The sequence below is a fragment of the Nicotiana tabacum genome, chromosome 16 (assembly GCF_000715075.1).
Source record: "Nicotiana tabacum cultivar K326 chromosome 16, ASM71507v2, whole genome shotgun sequence".
Classification (NCBI taxonomy): domain Eukaryota; kingdom Viridiplantae; phylum Streptophyta; class Magnoliopsida; order Solanales; family Solanaceae; genus Nicotiana; species Nicotiana tabacum.
Window position 1 is genome coordinate 30,047,833 of NC_134095.1, and position 27,417 is coordinate 30,075,249.

The window sequence follows — 27,417 nt, forward strand, 5'->3', positions numbered from 1 at the left end:
AAGAAAAAATCAAAAAGTCAAAAAGAATGATCCGTGTAGAAAAAAATGAAGGGATTTAATAAAAGTAAAGAGATGAAAGGCGTGGAAAGTTGAGAAAGGAGAAAAAGGTTTGAAATGAATAAGAAAGAGTGATAGTATGTCTCTCTAACCCCTAAGAAAGAAGTTAATAACTCAAAAAGTCAAGAGAATGTGTGCCTAAACGAAGAAAATGAAGTGCTAAAGGGAAGATGGAACCTACTTAGATCAAATATTTCCTACCCTGAACCAAAAGCCTTCACTATATCTCCACAAAAGCTCTATATAATCTTGAGTTGAATGAAGCTTACATTAGTGGTGACTCACATAAGGAGCAAGCTTATGGTACTTAGAACCGGACTTGTGACCTTTCTTTGAGAGAGATGAGTGTGTTTTCCACAATCCTCGTTCTGAGTGCTACAATCTAAAAGTGAGGTCTGCTTAGGGAGAGTTGAGGAGTATGAGTTTGGGTTCCACAATGACCAAAGTAGTAGAAAGAGTTTCTTTGATGGGTTGAGTCAACTCTTGATGCTCTTGTGTCGCACTAAATCCATGGTGTTTAGAAGGTCGAATGTTGTTAATGATTCATTTGAATTGAGGGCAATTGTTAGTCCCAATTGATGCTAGATGAGGTCACTTTAAGTCAGTTGAATTTTCTTGGATTTACTCTTAAGAGGTGGTTTTATTTTGTTTGCTTGAAGACAAGCAAAAGCTTAAGTTTGGGGGAATTGATAACTAGGGATTCCAGTCCATTTTACACTCCTTTTTACTTGAGTTTTGATTAAAAATGTATACAAAATAGTCTTAAAGGTTTACATGTTGTACTTTGTTACAGGGTTTGGTCAAAAAGGTGATAATTAGTCAAAACCTGCTCAAAAAGGAGTTAAACATGCACAAGTACCAAGAACAAGTCCAAGCACAGTTAAAACAAATCCACTACGACCACAATCCATTTAGTGCGGTCCGCAGTGAGGAGAATCAGAGGGGTGCACTTTTGGAGCCTAAGGCAATGCGGACCGCGGAGGATTTAGTGCGGTCACAATGGCCTCCTTGCAGCCACAACCCATTTTGTGCGGTCTGCAAAGATGGGGGATCAAAGAGTTAGGAGTTTGAAGATAAAGGCCAATGCGGTCCGGGGTCCTTTTTGTGCGGACCGCAACTGATGCCACAGCGGCCGCAGTGCATTTTATGCGGCCCGCGGTGGCCAGATTTAGAGAATGCGTTATCAAACTAAAAATCCTCATTCCGATCCGCGGTGCATTTTGTGCGGACCGCACTACCTCGTCAGGGGTATTTTTGTCCAAAAAATTCGACCTAGTATAAATACTTTCTTTTCACATTTTTATGGTATCTTTTGTAATCTACTTTTCAGCAAAGCTCGTGAACGGCTGTATTTGACTATTTTGAGTAATTTTATTGTAGGTTTATCCTTGAATCTTCAATTATTAGCTTGTAATTAAATCTTATGGGTTATTCTTCATCTATTTCTTTGTTTTCTTTTATTATTATGAGTAGCTAGACCCATTAGCTAAGGTTGTGGCTCAACCTTAGTGTGGGTATTTGATAGGTCTTTTGATTTAAGGCTTAGATGTTTATGAGTAGTTGATATTTGGACTGCTTTGTGTTTTCCATATTGAATTAGTGGTTGCAAACACTAATTTGTGCTTATTTGACTTGGGCTCTTCTTGATAAAGAGAGTTTGAGTCTAGGAAAATTAGTCCAACAAGGAATTAGGGAGTAATCAAGAGATTGATAGCCCCAATTAAAGGGTTAAACCTAGAGATAGTAATACCCAACTTGAGCCTATATTACTTGTACAATTTTGATACCCAATTGGTCTTAAGAAATTCAATTAGGGCCACTCAAGCTACCGAGAGGTATAGAGTGAGTAATTCCATGCATTGGCTATATCACAATCCCCAACATAACGTCTTTGCCTTAGGCTTTAGATCCCGTCAAGTATTCACCTAGGAGAAAGTCACTTCCCTAGTGCCTCTTTAACTAATTAGAAAACCCTACAAGCAATCATTTTTAGTTTAATTTAGCTTATCAATAACATAAATATTAGAAGTAATATCCAAACAAAAGATGATTGGAAGAGCAATTAAGAGCACTACACATCTCTAGTTTAGATAGGAATTCAATTCCCACTTCTAGCTCCCTGTGGATTCGATCCCGACCATCTCGGGGTAAAAGCTACTTCGACCGCTCTCGCCACTTTGTAGTGGTGTAGGGTTGGCTCCGATCACGCGTCGAAACTTTTGCCTACCCATGTGATGATAACCTAAGCGTGCTCCTAACGATTATAGGCAAGTAACAAAGTAATAGACAATTAAAAGCTCAATTTCATAAACTTTAGCACCCGAACCCCTTTAGTCTAATTTGACGTGGTTCAGTTGATGAATAGCAACCCAATTTCTATACTATGATAAAATCATGTTTAGATATAACCAATTCGAGTGAACATACGAGCAGATAACTAAGTGAGCAAATTCAAAACTATGAAGAACAACTACGCAAACAAGGGATCATATCACCGAACAAACAATTAACATTAAGCTGGAATAAAATGAGTAGAGGAAGGAAGAATTGGACCTCAATTGATATTGTTGAACACAAAAACCCAATAGGATGGACGATCTTAGACCGGATTCTTGCACGGCAGTGAAATCAAAACTAACGAACGTCAACCTCAATTGGGCAACAATCGAACTCCAACATTGAGACTACCAACAGCAAACCAATCTCGAATTTCAACTAAACTAGTTTCAACAGCTTAGGGATGCAGAGAGGAACTGATAATTAAACATAAGAGAGAACCAAGCTCCTAGGTCGATGCAAGAGCTGACTATGGAATCTATACAAATTGATTCCAAAGGCATGTATTGGCAAAAACGGATCACTCTGTTTGATTTAGAAACAAATACATTGTGAAACTTAGCAGCTACAGTAACTAAATAAAATGATGATTCCGGAACTGAAAATTTCAATCGGAAAACCTCAAATGAAAGTAATGAAACACGACCTTTCACCTCAAAGACACCCCAATCATATGAACTCGATCTGACCTCAAATTTAATCGGATTCATAGTTAAAAACCAAAAATCAGATAAGGGAAGGTGGAAATCAAAACCAAAACCTTGAAACTTTCAGCCCTCTCTACCCGAATTCTTCTATCCGATTTTCTGTCTCTCTTTTTCTGCTTTTGCGTCCGTGTGTGTGTGCATGTATATCTCTGTGCTTCTGTGCGTGTGTGTTCCGGAGGGGTCTGTTGGTTTGGTCTTGATGGAGAAGAAAGGGAAGCCCCGCCGATTGGGGGTCTCTTTTATGTTCTCTGCGGTTCCTCCAAGACTAGATTAGGGGTCCTCCTTTAGGGTTATTTTAATTAAGGTATAAGAGGGGAATGGGTAAATAGGCCTAGATTTGGAAAATTGGGTTGGACCATGTCTTTTGGGTTTGAATTTATGCTAAGAAGACCAATAATACAATGTATCTATACAGTGTAAAAATCACTCTTAATTAATATAAATTAATATAAAACTAAATACTAAAAGTGAAACTATTTTTTGTATTTTCAAGTTTTATGTAAGGTAGATAAATTAGAAGTAATTAGCTAAACAAAAGGAAATATTTTTGTAATTTTTATTTTTGTGATAAAATAGGTAAAAGAGCCGAAACTATTTAGAATAGCGATACTAAACCTAAACTAAATATTTACGCTAAAATGTGTAAAATCTTGGGGAGGGTCAAAAATTACATATCTACAATAGGTTGTTGAATGATACAAAGCTGCTCCTTGAAGACTAAAGAGCTCTTGCCAGAATTTGATGAGAAAATAGTATCTCTATCAGTTACTATAGTCTGTGGTAGTCCATGAAATGTGTAAACATGCTCCATAAAAAGCTGACTACCATTTCAGCAGTAAAAGGATGTTTCAACGTCATGAAGTAATCATACTTGCTCAAACTATCCACCACCACTAAAACAGTGGTCTTTCCAAAAGAATTTGGCAATCCCTCCACAAAATCCATACTGATGTCTTGCCATACTTTTTCGGGAATAGGGAGTGGCTGTAAAAGACCAGGTGTAGCCACAGTTTCACCTTTATTCTTTTGACACACTTCACATTCTTGCACATGCTTGTAAACATCTAGTTTCATGTCTTTCCAGTAGTAAATATGTTTAAGCCTCTGTAAGGTCCCCAATATGCCTGAATGTCCACCAATAGCACTGCCATGATACAATTGAAGAAGATGTTACCTGAGAGCATGATCCTTCCCGACCATAATCATTCCTTTTCTATACAATATTTTATCTCTATATAGATAACCAGGTTTACTATTAGCATTTTGCTGGAACTCTGCAATCAGCTTAGAGTTATATGAATCCTGAAGTTGTTGTACTAACTGATCAGTCACAAACGATACTACTTGTAGACTACCAATCATGTTAGCTACTCTGGATAAAGCGTCTGCCACAAGATTCTCCTTCTCTTTATTATACACAATGGTGAAATCATATCCCAATAACTTGGCTATCCACCTCTATTGACTAGGGATAGAAATTTTCTGCTCCATCAAGTATTTCAGACTTTGATGATCAGTTTTGATCATAAAATGCCTTCCAACCAGGTAGTGTCTCCATTTCTGAACTGCAGCAACTATTGCCATCATTTTCTTCTCGTGTACTGATAGTTTAATATGCTGAGATCCCAAGGCCTTAATGAAAAATGCCAGAGGATGGCATGTCTGCATCAATACTGCTCCAATACCATCTCCATAAGCATCAAATTCAATAGTGAATTCATCAGCAAAATTTGGTAGGGCTAACACAGGATGGGCAGACATGATATTTTTCAGTTCATAGAATGCCTGCTCGGCTACTTTTGTCCACTAAAAGGATCCTTTCTTCAATAACTCATTCAAAGGCCTAGCTAACAATTCATAGCCCTTAATGAATCTTCTATAGTACCCTGTTAGTCCCAAAAATTCTCTCAGCTCTTTGACAGAATTAGGAGCTATCCACTTCCTCATAACTTCTAACTTCTTTGGATCTGTAGCCACCCCAGTCCCACTGATAATATGACCCAAGTATCACCTCTCTCTCCCCAAAAGAACATTTGCTCATCTTCACATATAAGCTGTTGATTTTCAGAATTTGAAAAGTTGTCTCCAAATGGGCCAGGTGACTGGACCAACACAGACTACAGATAAGGATATCATCAAAGAAAACTAAGATGAATTTCCTCAAATGTGAATGGAAAGTATGGTTCATTAAACTTTGAAAAGTGGAAGGGCATTTGTGAGACCAAAAGGCATTATAAAAAACTCATAATGACCATAGTGTTATCGGAATGCAGTTTTCTCAATATCGACGGGATACATTCTAATTTGATGGTATCCGGACCTAAGATCCAGTTTAGAAAAAAAATTTGCTCCACCTAGTTCATCCAACAACTCTTCATTTACTGGGATGGAAAATTTATCTTTCACTATCCCTTTGTTTAATTCCCTATAAGCAATGCACATCCTCCAAGACCTATCTTTCTTCTTAACCATCACAATATGAGAGGAATAGGGACTCACACTAGGCCTAATAACCCCAGATTGCAGTAACTCTTTTATCATTTTCTCTATTTTATCTTTTTGGGTGGCAATGTATCTATAGGGCCTCACATTAATGGGAGAAACCCCCATCTTTCAATACAATTTTGTGGTCATGTCTCCTATGAGGTGGCAATTCACCAGGAACATCAAAAATATGAGAATACTTATCAAGTAATTGCTGTAAATCAGATGGTAAATTCTTACCATTTCCATTCAACTGCATTTCTGATAAATTCAGTTCTGAACAGTTGTGTGCTTCACAAAGGTCATTGTCATCATACTTAGTTGGGCACTTTTATTCAACAATTTTTGCATCTTTTCACCATTGATCACTTTAGAATCTCCCCGTTTCAATTTATTTGAACCAATTTTCTTTTTAATCGGTGTAAAAAAGAATGACTCATTTTCATATTTGGAAATAATTTATCTTTATACAATAATTTGTAGCCACACAAAATATATGTGCCTCATTTTATACCACAAATTAAAAAAAATTCTTAAATAACGTGCTCAGTCAAATATGTTCACATAAATTAAAAGAGATGATAGTTATTTATAGACAACGTTCTATGTTTTAGTGTGGGTATGAATAATGAATAACCACAAGAAGAGTTCATAGGGAATACAAAGGTACAGATGAAGTGCGACAATAGCATTTTTAGGACCGTTATTTAAAGAATAGTTAAAATTTATAAAATATTTAACGCTTAGACGCTTAGCCTCCTCAAAATCAAACTTCAGACTCAAATTACGGTATGAAGTTTTCAAATGTCAAACATTTTGGTAACAATTTTCAGGAGGAGAAGCAGTCTAAAATTTACAAAATCTAACTAAATCGTATATAATTATTAAAAATTAGATATATTTCAAACAATATCCTTAAAATCGATTACCTGGTGCCATTTCGAATTTTTATTTTACATATTTGGCCACTCATCCAAAAGTATTTTGCAGCCCTTAGTCAATATACATCTGCCGAATTTTTTTATACATATTATCTAATGTGAATTCTATTCAGTTGGGCTGATGAATTTTAGAATCCGAATTACTTGAAAAAAGGAAGAACAACAATAACGATTTAGTGAAATAGCACCAGGAGAGTATAAGAAAGGCTATTTCCGACGGAGCACTTGAAAAAAGAGAAAAAAATCAAAAAAAGAAGTGAGAAGCGCGTGGGAAGCAAACGTTGCAGAGGCCGTTTTCTTTTTGTTTGTTTATAGGGATAGAGGGGGAGGGGGGTCCCCTATTAATCTCATTCGCCTTCACAATCTGTAAAATCACACCTTCATAATCTGACATCAATGGCTACAACACAAATACTATATACTATTATTATTTCTTATTCTTTTCACTCCTCTTATTTTTATGTCATTTTTTAGTGCTTACCCTTCACTACTCCCCCCCCCTCCAAAACTTGCCTCCTCCTTGGCTTCTTCACTGGCCCTTTCACGCGCGCACACACACACACAAAAAAAATATAACAATGTCGTTCTTGTTTTGAGTTTTTCTTGATCTCAAAAAGTTGCTATTTTTTTACCTGCATTGTTTCGTTTTGGGTCGCCACACGATTTAATAGTAAATGGGTTTTATTGTTTGCTTCTGAGAATGAGAAATTTTGATGGTACTGGAATTTCTGCTATGGAGTCTACGTTATCAGGTACTAAGGGTTTTTCTTCTTCTTCCTATTGACTAATTGTTTTATGGTTTATTTTTGTCTGTTTTATCAGGCTAATGGTGGGGTGTTTTTATTATTATTTTTATGTTCTTTTAGTTGGACTTGGTATGCTCTTTTTCTTAAATCATTTTTTTGTGCATTGTTATTTTTGTTTATGTATGATCAATTCCTTAAAAAGTTTTATACTTGGCAATATAAGTTGTGTTTTAGACTACTGTGTAACTAGCTAGGAAAAATCTCCTCTGTGTTTTAAGTAGTAATTGAAGAAATAACCGCCTTTGATGCTTAAAAATGTACACTTTTTTATTATTTTTCTTATTTCTGATGCAACATAAGTTTGAGCATCTTAGGCAGAGGCTGTTCCCATAACAACAGATAGAAGCATGCAATATTATGTTAATTGAAAAATGGTATTTTATTTCGATTAGCAGGTTATTCGAGAAACATTTAGAAACAAGAATGAATCAAGCAGAAAGTAAACTGAGGTGTTGATGGGGCAGATTAATGACATTTGATCCTTGGGTAAAAAGAGGGGTATTTGGTGGAGAACTACAGAGATCTCAGTTCTCTTGATCACCTATGAGCGATAGAGATTGTCTAGTAGAGGAAATTTCTTTTAATATGGTGTTAGCTAAGGTGCATTATTAGCAATTGGACTTCTGAACATAGGACATCGTATGGCGTATGCTAACTTTTGTCATTTTTTAATAGCAAGTTAAAAACTTCTGGCTTGGCATTGTGGGGACTGGGCAGTTTAGTAGTTAATTCCTTATATAGTTTGATATCATGCTTCTTTAAAAAAAAAAAAGGGAGGGGGAGGGGGGGGTGGGTAGCGCATAGGTATCAAGGCTTCTAAGTGATCTTGAGCTCAAGAGCTCGACCAATTCCACTCCAATCTTTACCCCAAATAGTTTGGTGTTGAGGTGTAATTGATATATATACACACACACATCACACACACGCACACTTGTATACATATGCACTAGCTAACTCATAAATAGGATCCTCATAAATTCTTGTGATTACCTGTGTGTAAAAGAAGAGTATTCACTGTGATTGCTGTTACTTGACCTGATAACTCTCGAGTTGCTTTGAGTACCAAATCCCTAGAGTAGTCTCTACTTTTATATTTCTAAATCCTTAAAGGTTTACTTTCACTTTGTTATTCTCAATACTTGGGGGATCTCATAATGCAGAGACACAAGAGAGTTCTATTACCAAATCAAGAGGGTAGATTCAGGCTTTCGAATTTGAAATAATGATACTCAAATGTGATTTAACTAATGAAGAAGGTTTTTCCTTTTCAGGTCTTGTTCTCGATCCCAACAAATTTAGCCAATTGAGTTTGGAAGAGAAAAGACAATTAGTGTATGAAATTTCTCAATGCTCAGAAGATGCGCCAAAGATCTTGAGTTCATTGACCAGAAGAGAACTTCTAGAGATTATATGTGCTGAGATGGGCGAAGAGAGAAAGTACTCTGGCTACACAAAATTCAAAATGATAGATCAACTTCTAAAGCTGGTTTCTTGTAAGTCCAATACAAATATTGGTTCTGCCTTCAAAAGGCAGCGAAAACAAGAAAATCAATGTGAAACTTTGGTTCAGAATGGTGAAGCTAAGTGGGAGTTGGAAAGCAAAACCCAATTCCTACTCTGTCATAATTTGGCATGTAGAGCTACTCTTGAGAGAGAGGATGTTTTCTGCAAAAGATGTTCTTGCTGCATTTGTCATCAGTATGATGATAATAAAGACCCTAGTTTGTGGTTAACTTGTGAATCCGATTCTCCAGATGAATTTAAGCCATGCGGATTATCATGCCATCTAAAATGTGCACTTGAACACGAACAATCCGGCATTTTGAAGAATTGCATCAATCAAAAACTAGATGGAGATTTCTATTGTGTTTCTTGTGGAAAAGTTAATGGGCTGATGAGGTATTTAACTCTTTCTTTGACCTGTAACATTGTGTGTTTTTATCTTGTTGTTGTTACTGCTTTTTTTACTTTTTCACTGCTGCATATCTTTTCTCAATACTGTTGTGATTATGCATGCTTGCTTTGAGCCGAGGGTTTACCGGAAACAGCCTCTATACCTGCACAAGGTAGGGGTAAGGCTTCATACTCTCTACCCTCCTCATACTCCACTTGTGGGTGTTGAATATGTCAAAAGTTCATCCCACATCGGTGGGGGACTTCATTTGGGGGAGAATTTCTCCCTATAAAAGGAGGCCTAATGTTTAGGATTTAAACACACCTCTCATTTGCCTTATCCTTTTAAGGTATTTGTATTTCTCTCTTTAGTATTATTTCACTTGTATTTTGAAGTGGAATTGTGTCCGAGGAAGTAGGCGAAATTGGCCGAACCTCGTAAATTCTGGTGTTCCTTTTATTGTTGTTTTATTGTCTTATTTATTATTTGGTGGCTGCCATAATTTTTGGTATAGTAGTTGTGACTCATTCACACTATATACATTTGGCTTCTCAACAATTGGTATCAGAGCCAAGGTAGTCTAAGTATGCTCTGTGGTTACAGCATAGTCTGATCTTCCACATCAGAAAAGATTTATCTTGGTAACTGTGCCAAGGTTCTGTCTTAGTATGCTTTGTGGTTGCAGCTTAGTCTGATATTCCACACCAGAAAGGAAATAATCTTGATTTGTGTCGTCAGCTATTAAATAATATTCGTGTCAAAATGAGAGACAATAAACAAGAAGAATCTACATCAAGTGTCAATAATACGTCATCGTTGGCATCTTCGCTTATGACAAGAATTGTGTCAAATGCGAAATTTGCAGTAGAAATTTTTGACGGATCAGCACATTTTAGGATGTGGCAAGGCGAGGTTCTAGATGTCCTTTTTCAACAAGGGCTGGATCTTGCCATTGAAGAAAAGAAACCAGATGTTATCGGAGAAGAAGATTGGAAAATTATCAACCGTGTTGCTTGTGGTACCATTCGATCCTACCTTGCTAGAGAGCAGAAATATCCATACACAAAGGAAACTTCTGCAAGTAAATTATGGAAAGCACTGGAGGATAAATTTTTTAAGAAAAATAGTCAAAATAAATTGTACATGAAGAAGAGACTGTTTCGCTTCACCTATGTTCCTAGTACCACAATGAACGAACATATCACCAGTTTTAATAAGTTGGTCACAGATTTGCAAAATATGGACGCAACTTTTGATGATGGTGACTTCGCCTTGATGTTGTTGGGGTCACTTTCTGATGAGTGCGAGCACCTTGAAACTACTCTACTCCATGGGAATGACGAAATTTCTCTCAGAGAAGTTTGTTCGGCTTTGTACAGCTATGAACAAAGAAAGGGAGAAAAACAAAAAGGCGGAGAAGGAGAAGCACTGATTATGAGGGGTCGTCCTCAAAATCAAACGAGGACAAAGAAGGGTCTCCAAGTCAAGATCTAGACCCAGCAAAGATGAATGTGCCTTTTGTCGAGAAAAGGGGCACTGGAAGAAAGACTATTCGAAGTTGAAGAATAAGGCCAAACATAACAATGGAAAGGCCATTATGGATTCAAATGTAGCTGATTGTGATGATTCAGACTTCTCATTAGTTACAACAGAGCTATTAACATCATCAGACATATGGTTGATGGACTCGGCTTGTAGCTATCATATGTGTCCTAACAGGGACTGGTTCGTGGATTTTCAAGAAGGACAATATGGAGTCATCCACACAGCGGATAATAGTCCTCTTACCTCATATGACATTGGTTCAATACGATTAAGGAACCATGATGGAATGATCAAAACATTAACAGATATTCGATATGTACCGGATTTGAAGAAGAATCTCATCTCTGTGGGAGCCCTAGAATCAAAAGGGTTCAAAATCATTGCAGAAAATGGAGTGATGAGAGAATGCTCCGCTGCACTAGTGGTAATGAAGGCTAATCGGAAGAACAATATGTACTGCTATCGTGGCAGTACAGTTATTGGGACAGCGACAGTGACATCCAGTGACGACAAAGAGGCAGAAGCAACCAGGCTATGGCACATGCGCTTGGGACATGCTGGAGGAAAATCCTTGAAAACTCTATCAGATTAAGAATTGTTAAAAGGAGTAAAGGCTTGCAACTTGGAGTTTTGCGAGCATTGTGTCAAAGGGAAATAGACAAGGGTTAAATTTGGTAGAGCGATCCATAATACTAAAGGCATTTTGGATTATGTACACTCTGATGTTTGGGGTCCTTCCAAAACACCTTCATTGGGTGGGAAACACTATTTTATAACCTTTATTGATGATTTTTCCCGAAGAGTGGGTGTATACAATGAAGAGTAAAGATGAAGTGTTGGGAATTTTTCTCAAATGGAAGACGATGGTGAAGAATCAAACAGGCAGGAGGATCAAGTGTATTCGCACAGATGGAGGTGAATACAAAAACGATCATTTCAATAAGGTTTGTGAAAATGATGGCATCGTCCGACACTTCACTATCAGACATACACCACAACAAAATGGAGTGGCAGAACGTATGAATCGGACCTTGCTGGAGAAGGTACGGTGTATGTTGTCCAATGCTGGCTTGGGTAAAGAATTTTGGGCTGAGGCAATTACATATGCATGCCACCTCATTAATCGTCTACCATCTGCTGCTATTGACGGCAAGGCATCATTTGAAAAATGGTATTGAAAGCCTGTTGTAGATTATGACTCTTTGCATGTGTTTGGCTCAACTGCATATTATCATGTGACAGAGTCAAAATTGGATCCAAGGGCAAAAAAGGCTATTTTTATGGGGATTACTTCTGGAGTCAAAGGATACCGCTTATGGTGTCCTATGACAAAGAAAGTAATATTCAGCAGGGATGTTACCTTTGATGAATCTGCTATGGTAAATAAAGTAACAGAAGATACCAAACAAAATGAGGGTGCTTCTAAGCAGGTGGAGTTTGAGGGAAAATTTATTTTTCCTACACAAGAAGTAGAGGAGGAAACAAATGAAGATTATCCTCTGGAAGAAGAGCCAGTAGAGAGGGAGATTCCAACTCAGGAACCTCAACGACAACTTGAATCAATAGCAACCAGCAGGCCAAAAAGGACAATAACAAAACCTGTTCGTCTTATAGAGACGGTTGCTTGTGCCACCTCAATTGTAGTTGATGATGTTCCTACCACTTATAAAGACGCAGTCCAAAGTTAAGAAGAAGATAAGTGGAGGATTGCCATGAATGATGAAATACAGTCCGTTCATCAGAATCATACATGGAGATTGGCCAATCTCCCGAAAGGAAAGAAAGCAATTGGGTGCAAATGGGTATTTGCAAAGAAAGAAGGATTTCCTAATCAAGAAGACGTTCGCTACAAAGCAAGATTGGTGGCCAAAGGATATGCTCAAAAGGAGGGAATTGATTACAATGAAGTATTTTCTCCAGTTGTAAAACATTCCTCCATTAGAATTATGTTGGCTTTGGTAGCATAGTTGGATTTGGAACTAGTTTAGATGGATGTAAAAACTGCGTTTTTACATGGAAACTTGGAGGAGGAAATCTACATGACTCAGCCAGAAGGATTCAAAGTTGCTGGAAAAGAAAATATGGTATGCAAACTTGAAAAATCGTTGTACGGATTGAAACAATCTTCTAGGCAATGGTACAAGCGATTTGACAAGTTTATGTTGCGGCAAGGGTACAAAAGAAGCAAATACGATCATTGTGTGTATTTGCGCAAGCTTAAAGATGGTTCCTTTGTATATCTTCTCCTATATGTTGATGATATGTTTATAGCTTCCAAGAATTCGGAAGAAATCGATAAGTTGAAAATTCAACTAAAGAAGGAATTCAAGATGAAGGATCTGGGTGAGGCAAAGAAAATTCTTGGCATGGAGATAATAAGAGATAGACGTTCAAAGAAACTTTGTTTATCTCAGAAAGAATATTTGAAGAGAGTACTACAACGCTTTGGCATAGATGAGATGACTAAGCCAGTTAGTACTCCACTTGCTCCCCATTTTAAGCTAAGTACTATTATGTCGCCAAAAGATGAAGCTGAGCAAGAGTATATGTCAAAGGTACCATACGCAAATGCTGTTGGTAGCTTGATGTATGCAATGGTCTGTACGAGACCTGACATTTCACAAGTTGTTGGAGTTATTAGCAGATATATGTATAATCCAGGAAAGGAGCATTGACAAGCTGTGAAGTGGATTCTACGGTATATTCATAATACTGTAGATGTTGGGTTAGTTTTTGAGTAGGAAGACAATCAGTCTGTTGTTGGATATTGTGACTCAGATTTTGTGGGTGACCTGGACAAACGAAGATCAACTACTGGTTATGTGTTTACTTTTGCAAAGGCACCAGTTAGTTGGAAGTCTACTTTGCAGTTAACAGTTGCTTTGTCTATAACAGAGGCAGAGTACATGGCTATTACAGAGGCTGTGAGGAGGCAATTTGGCTTCAGGAGTTGCTAAAGGAGCTTGGTGTTGAACAAAAAAATATCACATTTTTTGTAATAGTCAAAGTGCTATTCAATTAGCGAAGAACCAAGTTTATCATGCAAGGACGAAGCACATTGATGTTCGGTATCATTTCGTACGAGAAATCATAGAAGAAGCTGGAGTCACGGTGAAAATTCATACTACGGAGAATCCTGCTGATATGCTGACAAAAGTGGTGACTGCGGTCAAGTTTCAACATTGTTTGAATTTGATCAACATTGTTGAACACTGAAGATTGAAGATGAAGACACAACCAAAATTTGTTATTAAGAGAAAATTGAAGATGTGGAATTTTGCCAAGGTGGAGATTTGTTGAATATGTCAAAAGTTCATTCCACATCGGTGGGGGACTTCATTTGGAGGAGAATTTCTCCCTATAAAAGGAGACCTAATGTTTAGGATTTAAACACACCTCTCATTTGCGTTGCCTTATCCTTTTAAGGTATTTGTATTTCTCTCTTTAGTATTATTTCACTTGTATTTTGAAGTGGAATTGTGTCCGAGGAAGTAGGCGAAATTGGCCGAACCTCGTAAATTCTGGTGTTCCTTTTATTGTTGTTTTATTGTCTTATTTATTATTTGGTGGCTGCCATAATTTTTGGTATAGTAGTTGTGACTCATTCACACTATATACATTTGGCTTCCGCAACAGTGGGATTACACTGGGTATGTTGTTGTTATTGTTGTTGTAGATCCAAGAATATGGATTGTACACGGTCTTGTAAAATTGTTTTTCTTAATTTAATCATGCTTTGCTCCAACAGTGATTTCTTTGGAACTACTGATCCCTCGTCTGCATGCTCTTTTCTTTTTGGAAATATTCAGTGAAGTCTGATTTAGGAAGTAATGGAACTTATACACCCTCATTAATACAGAGATTTTTTTTCATTAAAAAAACTATAGAATGGCCTATATTTTCTGTATAATAGCTCTGATTTGCCCAAGATAGTTGTACAAGTGATCCGTACCCTGCAAAAATCATTAACTGATAGGGATTGTTTCGGTGGGCATACATCAGCAGGGAAAAATGTGATTTCTCTTTTTTATTAATTTTTTCTTTCAGTGGAGTATCTTTTAATTGAACTAACCTTGTCTGAGTTGATTTAGAACCTTGAGAAAACAATTGATGACAGCGAAGGAGGCGAGAAGAGTTGATGTGCTGTGTTTAAGAATCTCTCTAAGCCATAAGATCCTGGAGAAAACTGAGAAATACAAAGGACTGCTGAAACTTGTTGAATTGGCTGTTGAGATGCTGAAGAACGAAGTAGGGCCTCTTGCACAGGCGTCAGAGAAGATGGATCGCAGGATAGTGAACAGGCTTTCTTGTGGTACCGCAGTTCAGAAGCTGTGTGGTTCTGCAGTGGAAGCTTTTGATTCCATGTTTCCCAACCAACACTTTAATCCTATGACAAAGGAAGAGCATTTGATGCGTGAGTATTCTTAGTCAATTTATTATTGAATATCTGCATTTCAATAGCTCTACTACTGTGCCGGTTATGATAGTCTAATATTTGACAAGAAAAGTTTCATATTCGTTGGATCACTGCAATTGTTTCTTTATTTGTTCAAGCTCGTTAAACTTTGACTATTATTTTACGGGATATACTAGTTGAGTTCTATCAAATAAACTGAAGCTTTTGCAAGAAGTTCCAACAACTAAACCTAGATTTTTATGTTCACTACTTCAATCTGGAGGCCAGCCAAACTGACATATAACCATAGTCTTCTTCATCTTTCATTCTGTGGACTACTAATTTCATAATTTGCTTTTATTGAACACTCTGACAGCTTGCCGGATACACTTTGAGGAGCTTTCTCCGTCTAAAGTAACCATTGTCTTCAAATATGATGATCGTATGCTGAAAGAACTAATAGGCTTCAAATTGTGGTATCGAAAGTCCATTGCAGACAAATATCCAGATGAAGCAACTTTTATTGCACTAAGCCCTGCGACGAGATTTATGCTGGACGGTCTTGATCCTTCCATGCAGTACTTCTGCAAGGTTTCTTTCTTCAGCAAGACAACGACTTTGGGGGTTCAGGAAGTAACATGGGTAACACCTGCCGTGCACACGAGCTGTAAGTCGGGTTCTGATGAAGTACAAAGGGAGAAAGAACATGCTACTACAGATAGTACAGTGATGCATGCCGAGTCAATGAGTTCTACTGACAACAAACTAACAACTTATGATCCAAATGCCAATGCATTTCCTACATCCCCTCTTTCGAAGATGCTCATTCCTTTAGCAAGTCCAGTTTCAAGTGCTCCAGCCACTCCTTGCCAAACTGATGGGTCAAAGGAAACACAATTGAGTGATTACGAGTACTCTGTAGGAATCATCAGAAAGTTGGAGCATGAAGGGTTGATAGAAACAGATTTCAGAGTGAAGTTCTTGACTTGGTTCAGCTTGAAAGCCACAACACAAGAGAGAAAGGTAGTTAGAGTTTTCATAGACACCTTTATCGACGACCATTCAAGTATGGCGGGGCAACTTATGGATACGTTCATGGATGAGATATGCAGGGAGCAGAAAGTCGCCCGACATGAGCTCTGCAGTAGATTCTGGCATTAAACAAACATCTACCTTCTGAAATTAGCTAGGGAAATACAAAGCACGTCGTTTTGAAAATTTACACCGTTGATGATCCTACTAACCAATCTTTGACAACTTATGTTCTGAATTTTTTTTCTTGTGAATCGTATCCGCAAATGTAATATCTAGAGATGCTAGAGGGTTGAATTTGTTTAGTTACTTATTATTTAAGGATAACATTTCCAGAATGATGGGAAACCTTCTTCATGATCCAATGTTTGTGGATATAAGTAATCTTGGGAGATGTGTGTGTGTGTGTGTGTGTGTATATATATATATATATATATATATATATATATATATATATATATATATATATATATATATATATATATATATATATATATCAAATAATATTAATTCTTAATGATAGATAAAACAGAGGTTTGATACTTTGATCCAAATATGATATGACAAAGGAGACGGACAGAAAAATTCTCAGTATTTGGTATAGCTGAAGTTACTTTTCAGGAAAATGTTTTCCATGAGGTGTTTGGTAATATGAAGATGTTTTCCCTCCATCAAAGGAGGAAACTTCCTCCTCTTTAAACTCCATATTACTTGCTCTGACTAGTGCTTAATCCAAATAAAAATCAAACCTGGGTGCATAAAATCTGTTCAATATTGCCACACTCCAATAGTGAATCAAAGCAAAACAACGATTGAAACTTACTAGGTGTCGATGATAACATAAAATGAGCAGGAAACTGTACAGAAATATGGTCTTAGGCTACAGCTCAACTTGCTATTTGCAGTAATTACAGGAGTATGAGACATAATTATAACTAAAAACTCCAAGCATCACAAAGCTTTATGTGCCGGATTCATAATTCACAGTGTCTTTGCCAGCTGCTTCAGTAAATGCGGCAGCAAGGTATTCAGTGAGGCTTTGCTGGGGTGTGGATTTTGTTGGAGTTTCTCCAAGTTTAGCCTTCTTTGAGATATTGGATTTTGGAAGCCATGAATTCGAAGAGTCACGTGTATCTCCACGTGGCTTCCAAATAACTGGCTTCAATAGTTTCCATGGGTCTTGCACCATTGACTTGTGATAGTAAACTTTCAATAGACCCTTGCTTTGACCTGAACCTCGGTGATGACTGCCTTTGAATCCTGAACCTTGGTAGGGGCTGCCTTGTCCATATTGGCTACCACCTCCACCTCCACCTCCTTGAGGAAAGCAATCACTGGAAATGTCGCCAATTTGCGGTGAATTAGGCGGAGAGTAGTTGTTAGGTGTGCCAAGAGAGCTATCCAAAGTGTTAGAGGAGTTCCCTGGTGGTGTACAAACGGGATTAGTTTTCCTACGGATCCCAAGAGGAATGGCATTGACTCCTCGTGGCTGGTACGTTCTTTTAGCTGAGTTATATTTGCCTTGAGCATGATAAGCTGGAGAACCGGCATTCATTGGTCCTGAAAAAAAAAGTAGAGTAAACAAGGGTCAAGATTTATATACACTACATAAATGCAAAGAACATAGCAAAGTGACTATTCCACATGACAGTATTTGTTGAACCAAAGCTAGTACATCAAAATTACTGCCATTAGAATAAAAAAGGGCAGCCCGGTGCCCTAAACTCCCGCTATGCGCGGGGCCTGGGGAAGGGCCGGAGTCCCGCTATGCCATTAGAATCATTCCAATTCGCACCTACTATATACCTTTCTGACTAAGAGGACGTCTCAATATCATCCTTTTTCAGATTCATATCCCTTACTTTTCATGCTAATAGAATGTTTGTCATTTGCAAAAGTTATGCTGATTGCAGAATAATATTATCTCCAATATGCATCAGAAATCATTTCAGACAAACCGACCTCTCTCCGGGAGAGAGGCTAAAGGAATCCACTCCAAGTTCTAGAAAAGAGGATACATTTCATCCTAAAGTGATACAATTTGTTTTTGCATAAGCTTCTTCGCTAAATACAAATTGTATCTCTTTATAAGAAAGGAGCAGCATCGCTGATGTTGATCTCACCCGTAATTAATTTTCTTTTCTTTTAAATATTTTCTCCTCAAATTTATACAAACAGAGCCATTATCCTACCCAAAATGAGATCAAATCTATGAGAACTTCGTCAAGACCTTTGGCAGCATTAGTAGCAATCAGCTTTTGTTTTGACACATACCATCCTGATCAATAAGCACAGCACAACTATGTATATATATATTCATCACCCTCCCCATGTTGACGAGAATCTGTCGCTAAGTGAGTTAACCTCTCTTTTCTTCCTTTTTCTGAGTAAAAGATTAAGCTGCTAAGTGAACTATTGTTTCTCATTTTTTTAAAGTTACAATGAGGTTTTGTTCTTTCCTTGGGTTGGGGAGAGGGTGGGGGTTGAAGCAAAGGTCTAACACTTTTCCATCTTCTACTTATATGCCTCAGTTATATCTATCGAAAACTATGTCCATCCAAGTACTCCTGCCATTATGTTTTCAATCAAGCACAACCTCCCGAGCACTAGGTTCAAGCAACATCATAATAGTTCGTCTTCGTCCCTTTCACTCTTAAACCTAATCTTTATATTAATAATCTGAAAAAGTAAAGGAGGGTCTTTATGACTATTCTTAAGCTTCCTTTCCTCGAGAATAGGATCTTGTTCCTTATTTAAGTGATCTAGAGTTACCATTATCCAATATATCCTCCGACAAGTTGTGAAATATCAGTACCTATAACAACAAGCATCCATGAATATATTAAAACTTTCAAGAAAGAAAATGTAATTACTTGGACGAGGCGTGTTACACGGTTGTGAAGCTGAAGGGGATTCAACTAATGGATTGGTAAGGCCATCACCAAGGGGTTCCCCTATAGATTTTTGTACTTCAGAATTATCTCCAGCCTCTGCAGCTTCTCCTTTCTCTTTTCAGACTCCTCCATTCTTTATATTTGAATTCTAATCAAGAACCCAATACAGATTATCCCTAACAAGAAACAAAGATCCAATTTTTAGCCAAATAGGGTTAGTGTATATGTGAATATACACCTCTATTTATATAGTCAGATGAAAAGCTCCAATCCAAACTATCCCTCAACAAAAAAATACAAAATCTCCAAATTAAAAGATCCACACACACACACACACACACACACACACACACACACACACACACACACAAATATATATATATATATATATATATATATATATATATATATATATATATATATATATATATATATGTATTCCCAGATAAAATAGATCCAATTTTTAACCAAATCGAGCTAGTGGGTGTGTGAATATACACACCTATATGTATTCCCAGATAAAAAAAATCCATTTTTTAACCAAATAAAGCTTGTGGGTTTATGTTTATACACATTATATATGTATATGTACGGTGGTTTTGGGGTTTAGGGTTGGATGGCCTGCTTGTAAAATCGTTGCTGCAATTTTGAAGAAGAAAAAAAGAGAACAGGTTCTTATTCCAAGAATCCAAAGGTTTAATTTGCAATTGATGAATTTCCACTTTTACCCTTAAGAAAAAGGAGAATAACAGTTTTAGCACAGCTTATTCATGTTGGCTCAAACTTTTGATGGGCATTTATGGAATTTCATCTCGGAGAATAAATGCCATATTCAGTTTTTCTCCTATAAAAATTCCGTTTCTACATAATTCTCTCTCCTTTTGGGTCGCCGATACCTAAAATGGCGAAAAATGAGAGCTTCCAAGGTATTTTTTTTTTCTCTCCTCTATTTCTCCTTATTCTTATTTTAAATCTCTTAAATTTTCTTTGTAAATTTTTTCAACTTTGTCTTTACTATGAACAATAGACTAGGATAAATAGCACTTTATTTGCAAGCTGTTGTTGAGTTATTATGTGCTTAGAAGATTTTGGTTACCAAAGAAATTGTAATTTCTGAAAGAAAATTTTGTTGAGGAAAAGCAATGAGGAAAAAAGATGAAATCTTTGTTGTGGGAAAAAAGAATCTAAGGTATTAAGTTCTTTAAAAGAAGATAAGTATTTGGCTAATGTATTTGGGTTTAATGGGTAGTTGAGGTATAGAGTAATTAGGTATTTGTTTTGTGTCTTTAGCTATATAATATACCTAGTGGTTTCGATGTAAATCCGACAAAAAACATTAAGTGATTTCTTCATATCCGCCTAAGCCTTGATTGGAAGAGGTAGGTAGTAGGTACCCGGAGGAATATTGCACGCAAACTGGCCCAGACACCAACGCCAATAATAAATAAAAAGCAAAGCATGTTTTGGCTGTACTTGTAGTTTAATGAAGCTTATATTACTTGTCCAGAAACCAAAAAGTTATATAGAGCTTTTAGTCAATATAGGGAGTCTAGGTATGTAGCTGTACAATATGGATTTTGCGTAGCATTTTTCACTGGTTATGAGCATTCTTTTTACCTTTTTTAATTCCTTTTTGCATTTCAATAGAGACTTTTTGTGTTTCCTGTTAAGCTGTATTTTTTCCTTCCTTTTTCCCCTTTCTGTTGTTGGAGATATAAGGATGCTATTATATCGATCTGGAGTGGTAAAACTTTATTTTTGTGATAGTGTAAAGGTTTTATTCATATAAAGTTCCAGCACTAAGACAGTGTTGAATATTACATCTGCCGGAATAGTACAATGAAGCTTAACTCTGCAATGAATCTATGAATTCTAACAGTCTCCCTTCATCATACATATTCTCAAGATTATACCATGTTGCTAAGTTACTTAAGTATATAATTTCCGAATCTGTATAGGAGCTTCTTTACCCTCAAAACACCTTAAGTTTCTTTTCCTCCATATAGTCCCAAAACGCCCAACCAGGAATAGTCCTCCATATGATATCCAGCTTCTTATTTCCTTTGGAATACGTCCAGCTGAGGAGATCTTTAATGGTTGCTTTAGTGACCCATTTGATCCCGAAGATATTGAAAAAGAGATGCCAAAGATAACCAGCAACCTCACAATGCAGGAATTAAGCCAGCCATCCTCAATTCCCTTCCCACAGAGGAAGCATCGGCTACAGAACTGCAGACCTCTTTTGTGTAGATATAACATGCCAGCTTGTAAGGAATTTTGCCTCCTGAAATGATCTTCTAAGGCCATGAAGGAAAATTTCCTGCTGCTACCAAGAACTTTATAGGATGATTGTACAGAGAGAACACCATTTCCTTGTTCAGTCCATAGTTTATGAGGCACATCCAAGAGATTTAAGACATATCACTTCCTTGGCTGAATTGATGAAACTGAGTGTTATGAAAGATTGGAAGTTAGCACGCATGTACACCATTAGAGTTAGTGATCTTGTGCTAAAGATTCAACAAAGGGTAGTTAGCCATAGGTTATTTTTTATACTTCTTTACTTCTTATAATTTTGGATAGGTGCAAATATTTGTTCTTAGACAGGGGTACTAGGGTTTTGAAAAGAGAGGGAACAAGAAAATATGACAGTTTCCAATCCATAATACTACATTGTCCGATCCACAGGATTTGATGGTCCAAATTTGCAGAAAGTGTAGCTTTATAGACATATGCGTGCATGCATTTGTGTTATTATTATACAAAGGGTTGAAAATCTAATTCTCTTGTATTTACTTGTCACCTTTCTGCTTTAAGCTGCCTTTCCTGCTTATTGCTTCTGTTTCATCTTATTGCTAGTTTTATTAGGGTGGTCTCTTACTTTTAAACATATTACAGGTGTGTCAACTTGTTATGTTTTCAAAAGCCGATTGCAAGAATATGCCCAGAAAGTTGGATTTCCTACCCCTGTTTATGAGATTATCAAAGATGGCCCTTCTCATAAGCCTACATTTAGGTCAACAGTGATTGTGAATAATGTCAGATATGATTCTCTACCTGGATTTTTAAATCGCAAGACAGCGGAGCAGTCAGCTGCTGAAGTTGCACTCAAGCAACTTGTAGATTCTGGGGCAGTGGCATTGTGCCTTTCTCAGCCAGTGGTACTTCTTCTTTATCCTTCATCCGTTTGGACAAAACAAATTGTGCTTCTGAGCTTATCTGCGCTACGATATAAACTATTCCTGCATTCTGGATTGTGTGAATACATATGTTGCTTTTCATTTCCGGGGGAGAGGGAGGGGATAATTTGATTAATTTCTAGATTTTAGATTAGATAATTACTAGATTTAAAGCGAAGGAGAAATACGATTTTGGCGAGTAGATAAAAGATCAAGTGTGGGTATGATTTTTGGCAGGTACATAAGAACTTTGACATAAAGGGTGGTTGGGAGGGGTTTTTCTTTGAATTATTTTACAGGTGGGGAGATCATAATCATTACTTGTAGTACTCAGTCTTGTGAAGTTTTCCGGTCAGCTGTCTGCTATTTAAAAAAAATAGCAATAATCTATTTACAATTCTTTCAAGAATTAATTTGGCCATTTTAATCTCCTATGCTAATTTTTCCTAAAAAAACTTCCATCTTCGGGGTAACTTCTTCCTTTTGAATTCCAATCTGCGGTGGCCGATTACTTCACTATGATGGCTAGCATCTTCATGCCAATAACTTACCCTAGGCCAGTTCTTAATGATTGTTATGCTTAGGTAACTGTATAAACTTCCCATTTTGTGGTGGAATGCCTTATTTGTCATTTTAGCCCTCCTTTTAGTTGTTAGTTTGAAGTATGTTAGATTGCTAGGGGTTTATCTGTTAGTTTGAAGTATGTTAGATTGCTTCCTTGGCTATGTGCTCCGATGTCATGTGGATCCAACTCTATGAATGTGCATAATTTTGTAATATGGAGCAACGCAAGGGCTATAAAAGAAACCATTTTTTGATTTGTATTTAGTACTAATTCTTTGTTGTTGTGCTGTTAACTTTCAAGCTTTCGTGTTCTGGAAGTCATACCTTTCTGTTTTGCCTGTTTGGTGTATGTTTCAGCATCAGACAGGCTTGTGCAAAAATATGTTGCAAGACTATGCTCAGAAGATGAATTTTGCAATTCCACAATATGAAATGCAGTGGCATGAAACAAAAGGCAAAATCACATGTTCATTTTCCTGTACTGTTGAGATAGGGGGAATCCGATATATTGGAGGGGCAGCCACGACAAAGAAGGAAGCAGAGATCAAAGCTGCTAGAACTGCATTGCTGGCCATTCAGTCTAGTGGGTTGTGGCCGGATGATAAGCCTAATGACTATTCTGCATACACTGTCATTCCACCGATGAAGAAGGCCACAGATTTGGGAATCAGCAACCAAGAAAGTGCAGCAGCTCTGAAACCGAAGAAAGGCCATTTCAAGAAAAAGAAGAGGAGGAATGCCAGCAAGCAGGTCTGCACAAAGAATACTGGTGACTTGGAAGTTCAGATGGTAAATCAAGCAGAACCAGAGTTGCATGAAAATGCTGCTGTTAGTACTCAAGGTACAGAATCCGGAGCTGCACCTATTGGAGGAGATATGACTGAGCGGAGTGCCGTTACTGGAGTTGGGCAGCTTACTTCTGGAGTAGATAGTTCAGCCAGTTGCTTGGAGCAGCAAATAACATGTGTTACAGAAGCAGACCAAGGCCGGGGTACAAACACAGGGGCAGAAATTTCTTTATGTATTTGATTTTGCAGGGTTAACTGTATGAGATGGGCGCGAGAACAATTAGATTAGAGAATACATAGGACTCGCAAAATTTTTGCGTGTAGGTTAAGCAACTCTCTTGAACATTCAGATCAAAAGGGTTGTCGATGGTGTGGTTTGTCCAAGTAGTTATAAACTTATATAGTCACACTATTACATGCCAAATGTCTCGTAGTTAGCACAACCACGGGTGCATGATTCAGTCTGTGACATTACTTAATTACTTAAGTTGCTTGAACATTTGCTTTGCCATTGATGGAGTAACCTGCTGAATGACTGTATTTAAGTTATTATGCTATCATTTACACTTTGAAAAAGCACCTCTACCAGTCTTTACTTCATTTTGGAACATGGTATTCCATTTACTCTTTTTTTTAGATGTTTCATTTACTCCAGGGAAAGAGGAGAAAAAAGAAGGATCATAGTCCTTTAGACAAAAACCTTGAGTATTCTTATCTGGTTTAGTATGCCATGCCTTGGTGGTTTTACTTTCCTGAAGGTTGAATATGGATTATTTAATCACTATGGATTTTTTGCAGAAGTAAGAGCATGTTTTCCCCCTTTCTTCTTCTTCTTCTTCTTCCTTTCCACTTTCTCTTGAGCCGAGAGTCTATCGGAAACAACCTCTCTACCTCCCCAGGTAGGGGTAAGGTCTGCGTACACATTACTCTCACTTGTGTGATTATAGGAATGATACTGGGCATGTTAGTGGTGGTGGTGGTGTTGGTCCTGAAGTGAAAATAGTCAATTTTTGGGAGTTCTATAATATTGCAAGAAATGATAGTTTTTTTTGTGATACAAGAAACGACAAATTTTGTAAAAACCAGCAATAGCCACAAACAATAATGACCACGCCTTAATCACAAAAGGATATTATACCGTGAGGAGTTGAAGTTTGTCATTTCATAAAAAACCTTGAAAACTTAATATGTTGCTAATAACAAACAACTCTGCACCGAAAGGGAGCCTTGGAGTATGATAAAGTTGTTTCCGAGTGACTTATAGGTCACGAGTTCGAGTCGTGGAAGCAGTCACTAATATTTGCATTAGGATAGGTTGTCTTCGTCACACTCTATGGGATGTGGCCTTCTTTATCACTTTTTTTAGGATGCGACCCTTTGTCGGATCCCGCATAAATTGAAGATATTTTGAGCTATGATAAAGTTATCTCCGTGATATTTTGAACTATGGTAAAGTTATCTCCACGTGACTTATAGGTCAAAGTTTGAGCGGTTGTCTCATCACACTCTTTGGAATGAGTGCATGAATGCAAGATGTTTTGCGCATGACTCTGCACCACTCAAAATTTTCACTTATGTCTCTTCAAACTAAATGTACATGAATTACCATAAAAATGTGATAGTTTAAAAGGGGAAATGGTTGTTTGGCCTCATTTATTTATTTATTTATTTATTTATTTTAAGATTAAGACGTCTGAATCTGAATACGCGTCTGAATATCAAGATGTGTATTAAGATTGGGACACATGAATCTGAATATATATCTGAATGCTAAGATGTGTATTAAGACCTGAATACTAAATGATTAAGACTGTTTGATTATTAACCTCTGAATGTATAAAATTTACCTTTATTTGAAAATTAACAAACATAAAATTCAAATAAAATACTAATTAATCTAATATTTCACTAATAAAATATATAGTTTTTAAAAATATGATAGTTGCTGGTGGTGATGGCTAACGGTAGTGCTTGTGAATGCCGACTAAAAGTGGTGGTTGGTGGTAGATTTGGTTGATGGTGGTAGTTTAGGGTAGTAGCTAGTAGTGATTGGTAGTGGTAGCTATTATGATTGAGGATGGTGGTTGTGGGTGGTGATAGTTAATAATGGTGGGCGGTGGTGGTGGTAGTTGTGATTAAGGAAGATGGTGGCGGGTGGTGGTAGTTTATAAAGATGGGCAGTGCCAGCTATGGTTGTTGATGGTGATAGGGTGGTTAGTTGTGGTAGTTGAGGTGGATGAGTATTGGTTTTCATTGAGAATGATGGTGGTGGGAGTGGTGTAGGGGTGGGCATCGGTCGGTTCGGTACGGTTTATGAATATTATCGGTTTAGCTTATCGGTTATTGGTTTACAAATTTGATAAATCGATAACCAAATCGCTAAGATATCGGTTATCGGTTATCGATCATTATCAGTTCGGTTATCGGTTTACCCGATAAGATAACTCAATCTAGATTTAAGCAAAAAAGAGAAGACAATTCACTGGAGTTAAGCAAAAAAGAGAAGAATTCACATATAGAACTCGTTTGGATTAGCTTAAAAAATAGCTTTTAAGTACAAGTGCTTAAAAGCACTTTTTAAATGCTGGAGTTGATTTTATAAATAAACAGTTACGTGTTTGGATAAAAGTACTGGAGCTGGAAAAAAACTATTAAAATATTTGGTAAACAAGTGCTGGTAAGCATTTTTTCTGCTAAAATTACTGAAATATCCTTAAAGTTGTTAACACTATAAAGAAGCTTATTATTATAATATTTTATTCTAAATAATATAAATACATAATAATTAATATTTTAATTCACTTTCAATTTATAAAACTAAAAGTAGTATGAAGAAAGCAAACGAAAATTAAGACAATTTTGGTATGAAGAAAGCAAACGAAAGTAATAATTAATATTTTAAAGAAAATTAGTAAAAAACAAAAAATGGGAGCAAACAAATCGTTACCATCTGGAGAAGAATGGAAAAGAAAAAGAGTAAAATGAAGAAACTAGATGCTGCAATTTCGGGAGGAAGAAGACAACAGCAATTTCAAGTTTTGTACTGAGCGGTAATTTCGAGATTAAGAAAAATTATAAGGGATAAGAATGTAATATTCTTGGTCAAAACAATATGACTTTTAAGCAAATTTAGAAAAAGTTGGGGAAACCCAACTTGTTGGTTTTGGCTTTTTTTAAGCCATTTGTCTAGTTACCAAACACTTCCAGAAGTTAAAAAGGGCTTAAAAGCTGGCCTGGCTGACCAGTTTTTAAGCCCATCCAAACAGGCTCATAGTATACTATTCATTTCTGCGTTCTATCCAGTGGTCGCAACTGGAATAATTCTAACCATAGTTGTCCAAATACATTAATAATAATGCAAAGTAGTAGCAATTTTACCTTAAAATTAACAAGTCCAAACATATAGTACTAACAGTTTATCTAGACTGGATGTTGTTTGTCAAATGCCTAACCTGGAAAAAAAAACCATATAGCAAAACCTTGATATGTGCATGGGCAATACTAACACAAAAATGAAAAACAACTAGAAGGCAAGAAAATGTTGTCCTGTTGTCAAAGCTCAGCGTACTGTACAGAAGAATAATGTTAAAAAATATACCCGAAACTAACGAAGATTGTCGATTGAGAATTGATAAGTGCGAAGAGAAATTGGTAGTAGGTATAGGTTGCACAACGTGGGCTCACAAAATTAAGAAACGAAAATAAAAAATAAAGAATCATTAATAGTCAAAAATACCAATATGAAGATGAATTTTGTTATAGAAATTAAAAGTTTAATATATAAGACTAACGA

General features: G+C 36.9%; 3 protein-coding genes across 3 annotated transcripts; 2 read left to right on the plus strand and 1 right to left on the minus strand.

Moving 5' to 3' along the window:
- Window positions 1–6,753: 6,753 nt before the first annotated feature.
- LOC107824049 (VIN3-like protein 2) lies at window positions 6,754–16,556 on the plus strand. Its single transcript, XM_075232681.1, has 4 exons — window positions 6,754–7,278; window positions 8,604–9,231; window positions 14,863–15,185; window positions 15,544–16,556. The coding sequence occupies exons 1-4, from the start codon at window positions 7,227–7,229 to the stop codon at window positions 16,326–16,328; spliced, it is 1,788 nt and encodes a 595-aa protein (XP_075088782.1). The 5' UTR covers window positions 6,754–7,226; the 3' UTR covers window positions 16,329–16,556.
- Window positions 16,557–16,990: 434 nt separating this feature from the next.
- Window positions 16,991–19,209, minus strand: LOC107824050 (uncharacterized). The gene is made up of 2 exons (XM_016650768.2): window positions 19,073–19,209; window positions 16,991–17,759 (listed from the first exon to the last, which is right to left on the minus strand). The coding sequence occupies exon 2, from the start codon at window positions 17,752–17,754 to the stop codon at window positions 17,161–17,163; it is 594 nt and encodes a 197-aa protein (XP_016506254.1). The 5' UTR covers window positions 17,755–17,759; window positions 19,073–19,209; the 3' UTR covers window positions 16,991–17,160.
- A 656-nt stretch (window positions 19,210–19,865) lies between these two features.
- Window positions 19,866–24,135, plus strand: LOC107794992 (double-stranded RNA-binding protein 1). The gene is made up of 3 exons (XM_075232683.1): window positions 19,866–20,019; window positions 21,992–22,254; window positions 23,194–24,135. The coding sequence occupies exons 1-3, from the start codon at window positions 19,995–19,997 to the stop codon at window positions 23,863–23,865; spliced, it is 960 nt and encodes a 319-aa protein (XP_075088784.1). The 5' UTR covers window positions 19,866–19,994; the 3' UTR covers window positions 23,866–24,135.
- The last annotated feature ends 3,282 nt before the right edge of the window (window positions 24,136–27,417 follow it).

Excerpts from the sequence above, each read along its gene's own strand:
- LOC107794992 (XM_075232683.1), top strand. The coding sequence starts at position 19,995 with ATGGCGAAAAATGAGAGCTTCCAAG. Across the intron at positions 20,020-21,991 it reads GAAAAATGAGAGCTTCCAAG|GTGTGTCAACTTGTTATGTT; the intron begins GTATTTTTTTTT and ends AACATATTACAG. Across the intron at positions 22,255-23,193 it reads TGTGCCTTTCTCAGCCAGTG|CATCAGACAGGCTTGTGCAA; the intron begins GTACTTCTTCTT and ends TGTATGTTTCAG.
- LOC107824049 (XM_075232681.1), top strand. The coding sequence starts at position 7,227 with ATGAGAAATTTTGATGGTACTGGAATTTCTGCTATGGAGTCTACGTTA. Across the intron at positions 7,279-8,603 it reads TATGGAGTCTACGTTATCAG|GTCTTGTTCTCGATCCCAAC; the intron begins GTACTAAGGGTT and ends TTTCCTTTTCAG. Across the intron at positions 15,186-15,543 it reads AAAGGAAGAGCATTTGATGC|CTTGCCGGATACACTTTGAG; the intron begins GTGAGTATTCTT and ends ACACTCTGACAG.
- LOC107824050 (XM_016650768.2), bottom strand. The coding sequence starts at position 17,754 with ATGAATGCCGGTTCTCCAGCTTATCATGCTCAAGGCAAATATAACTCA.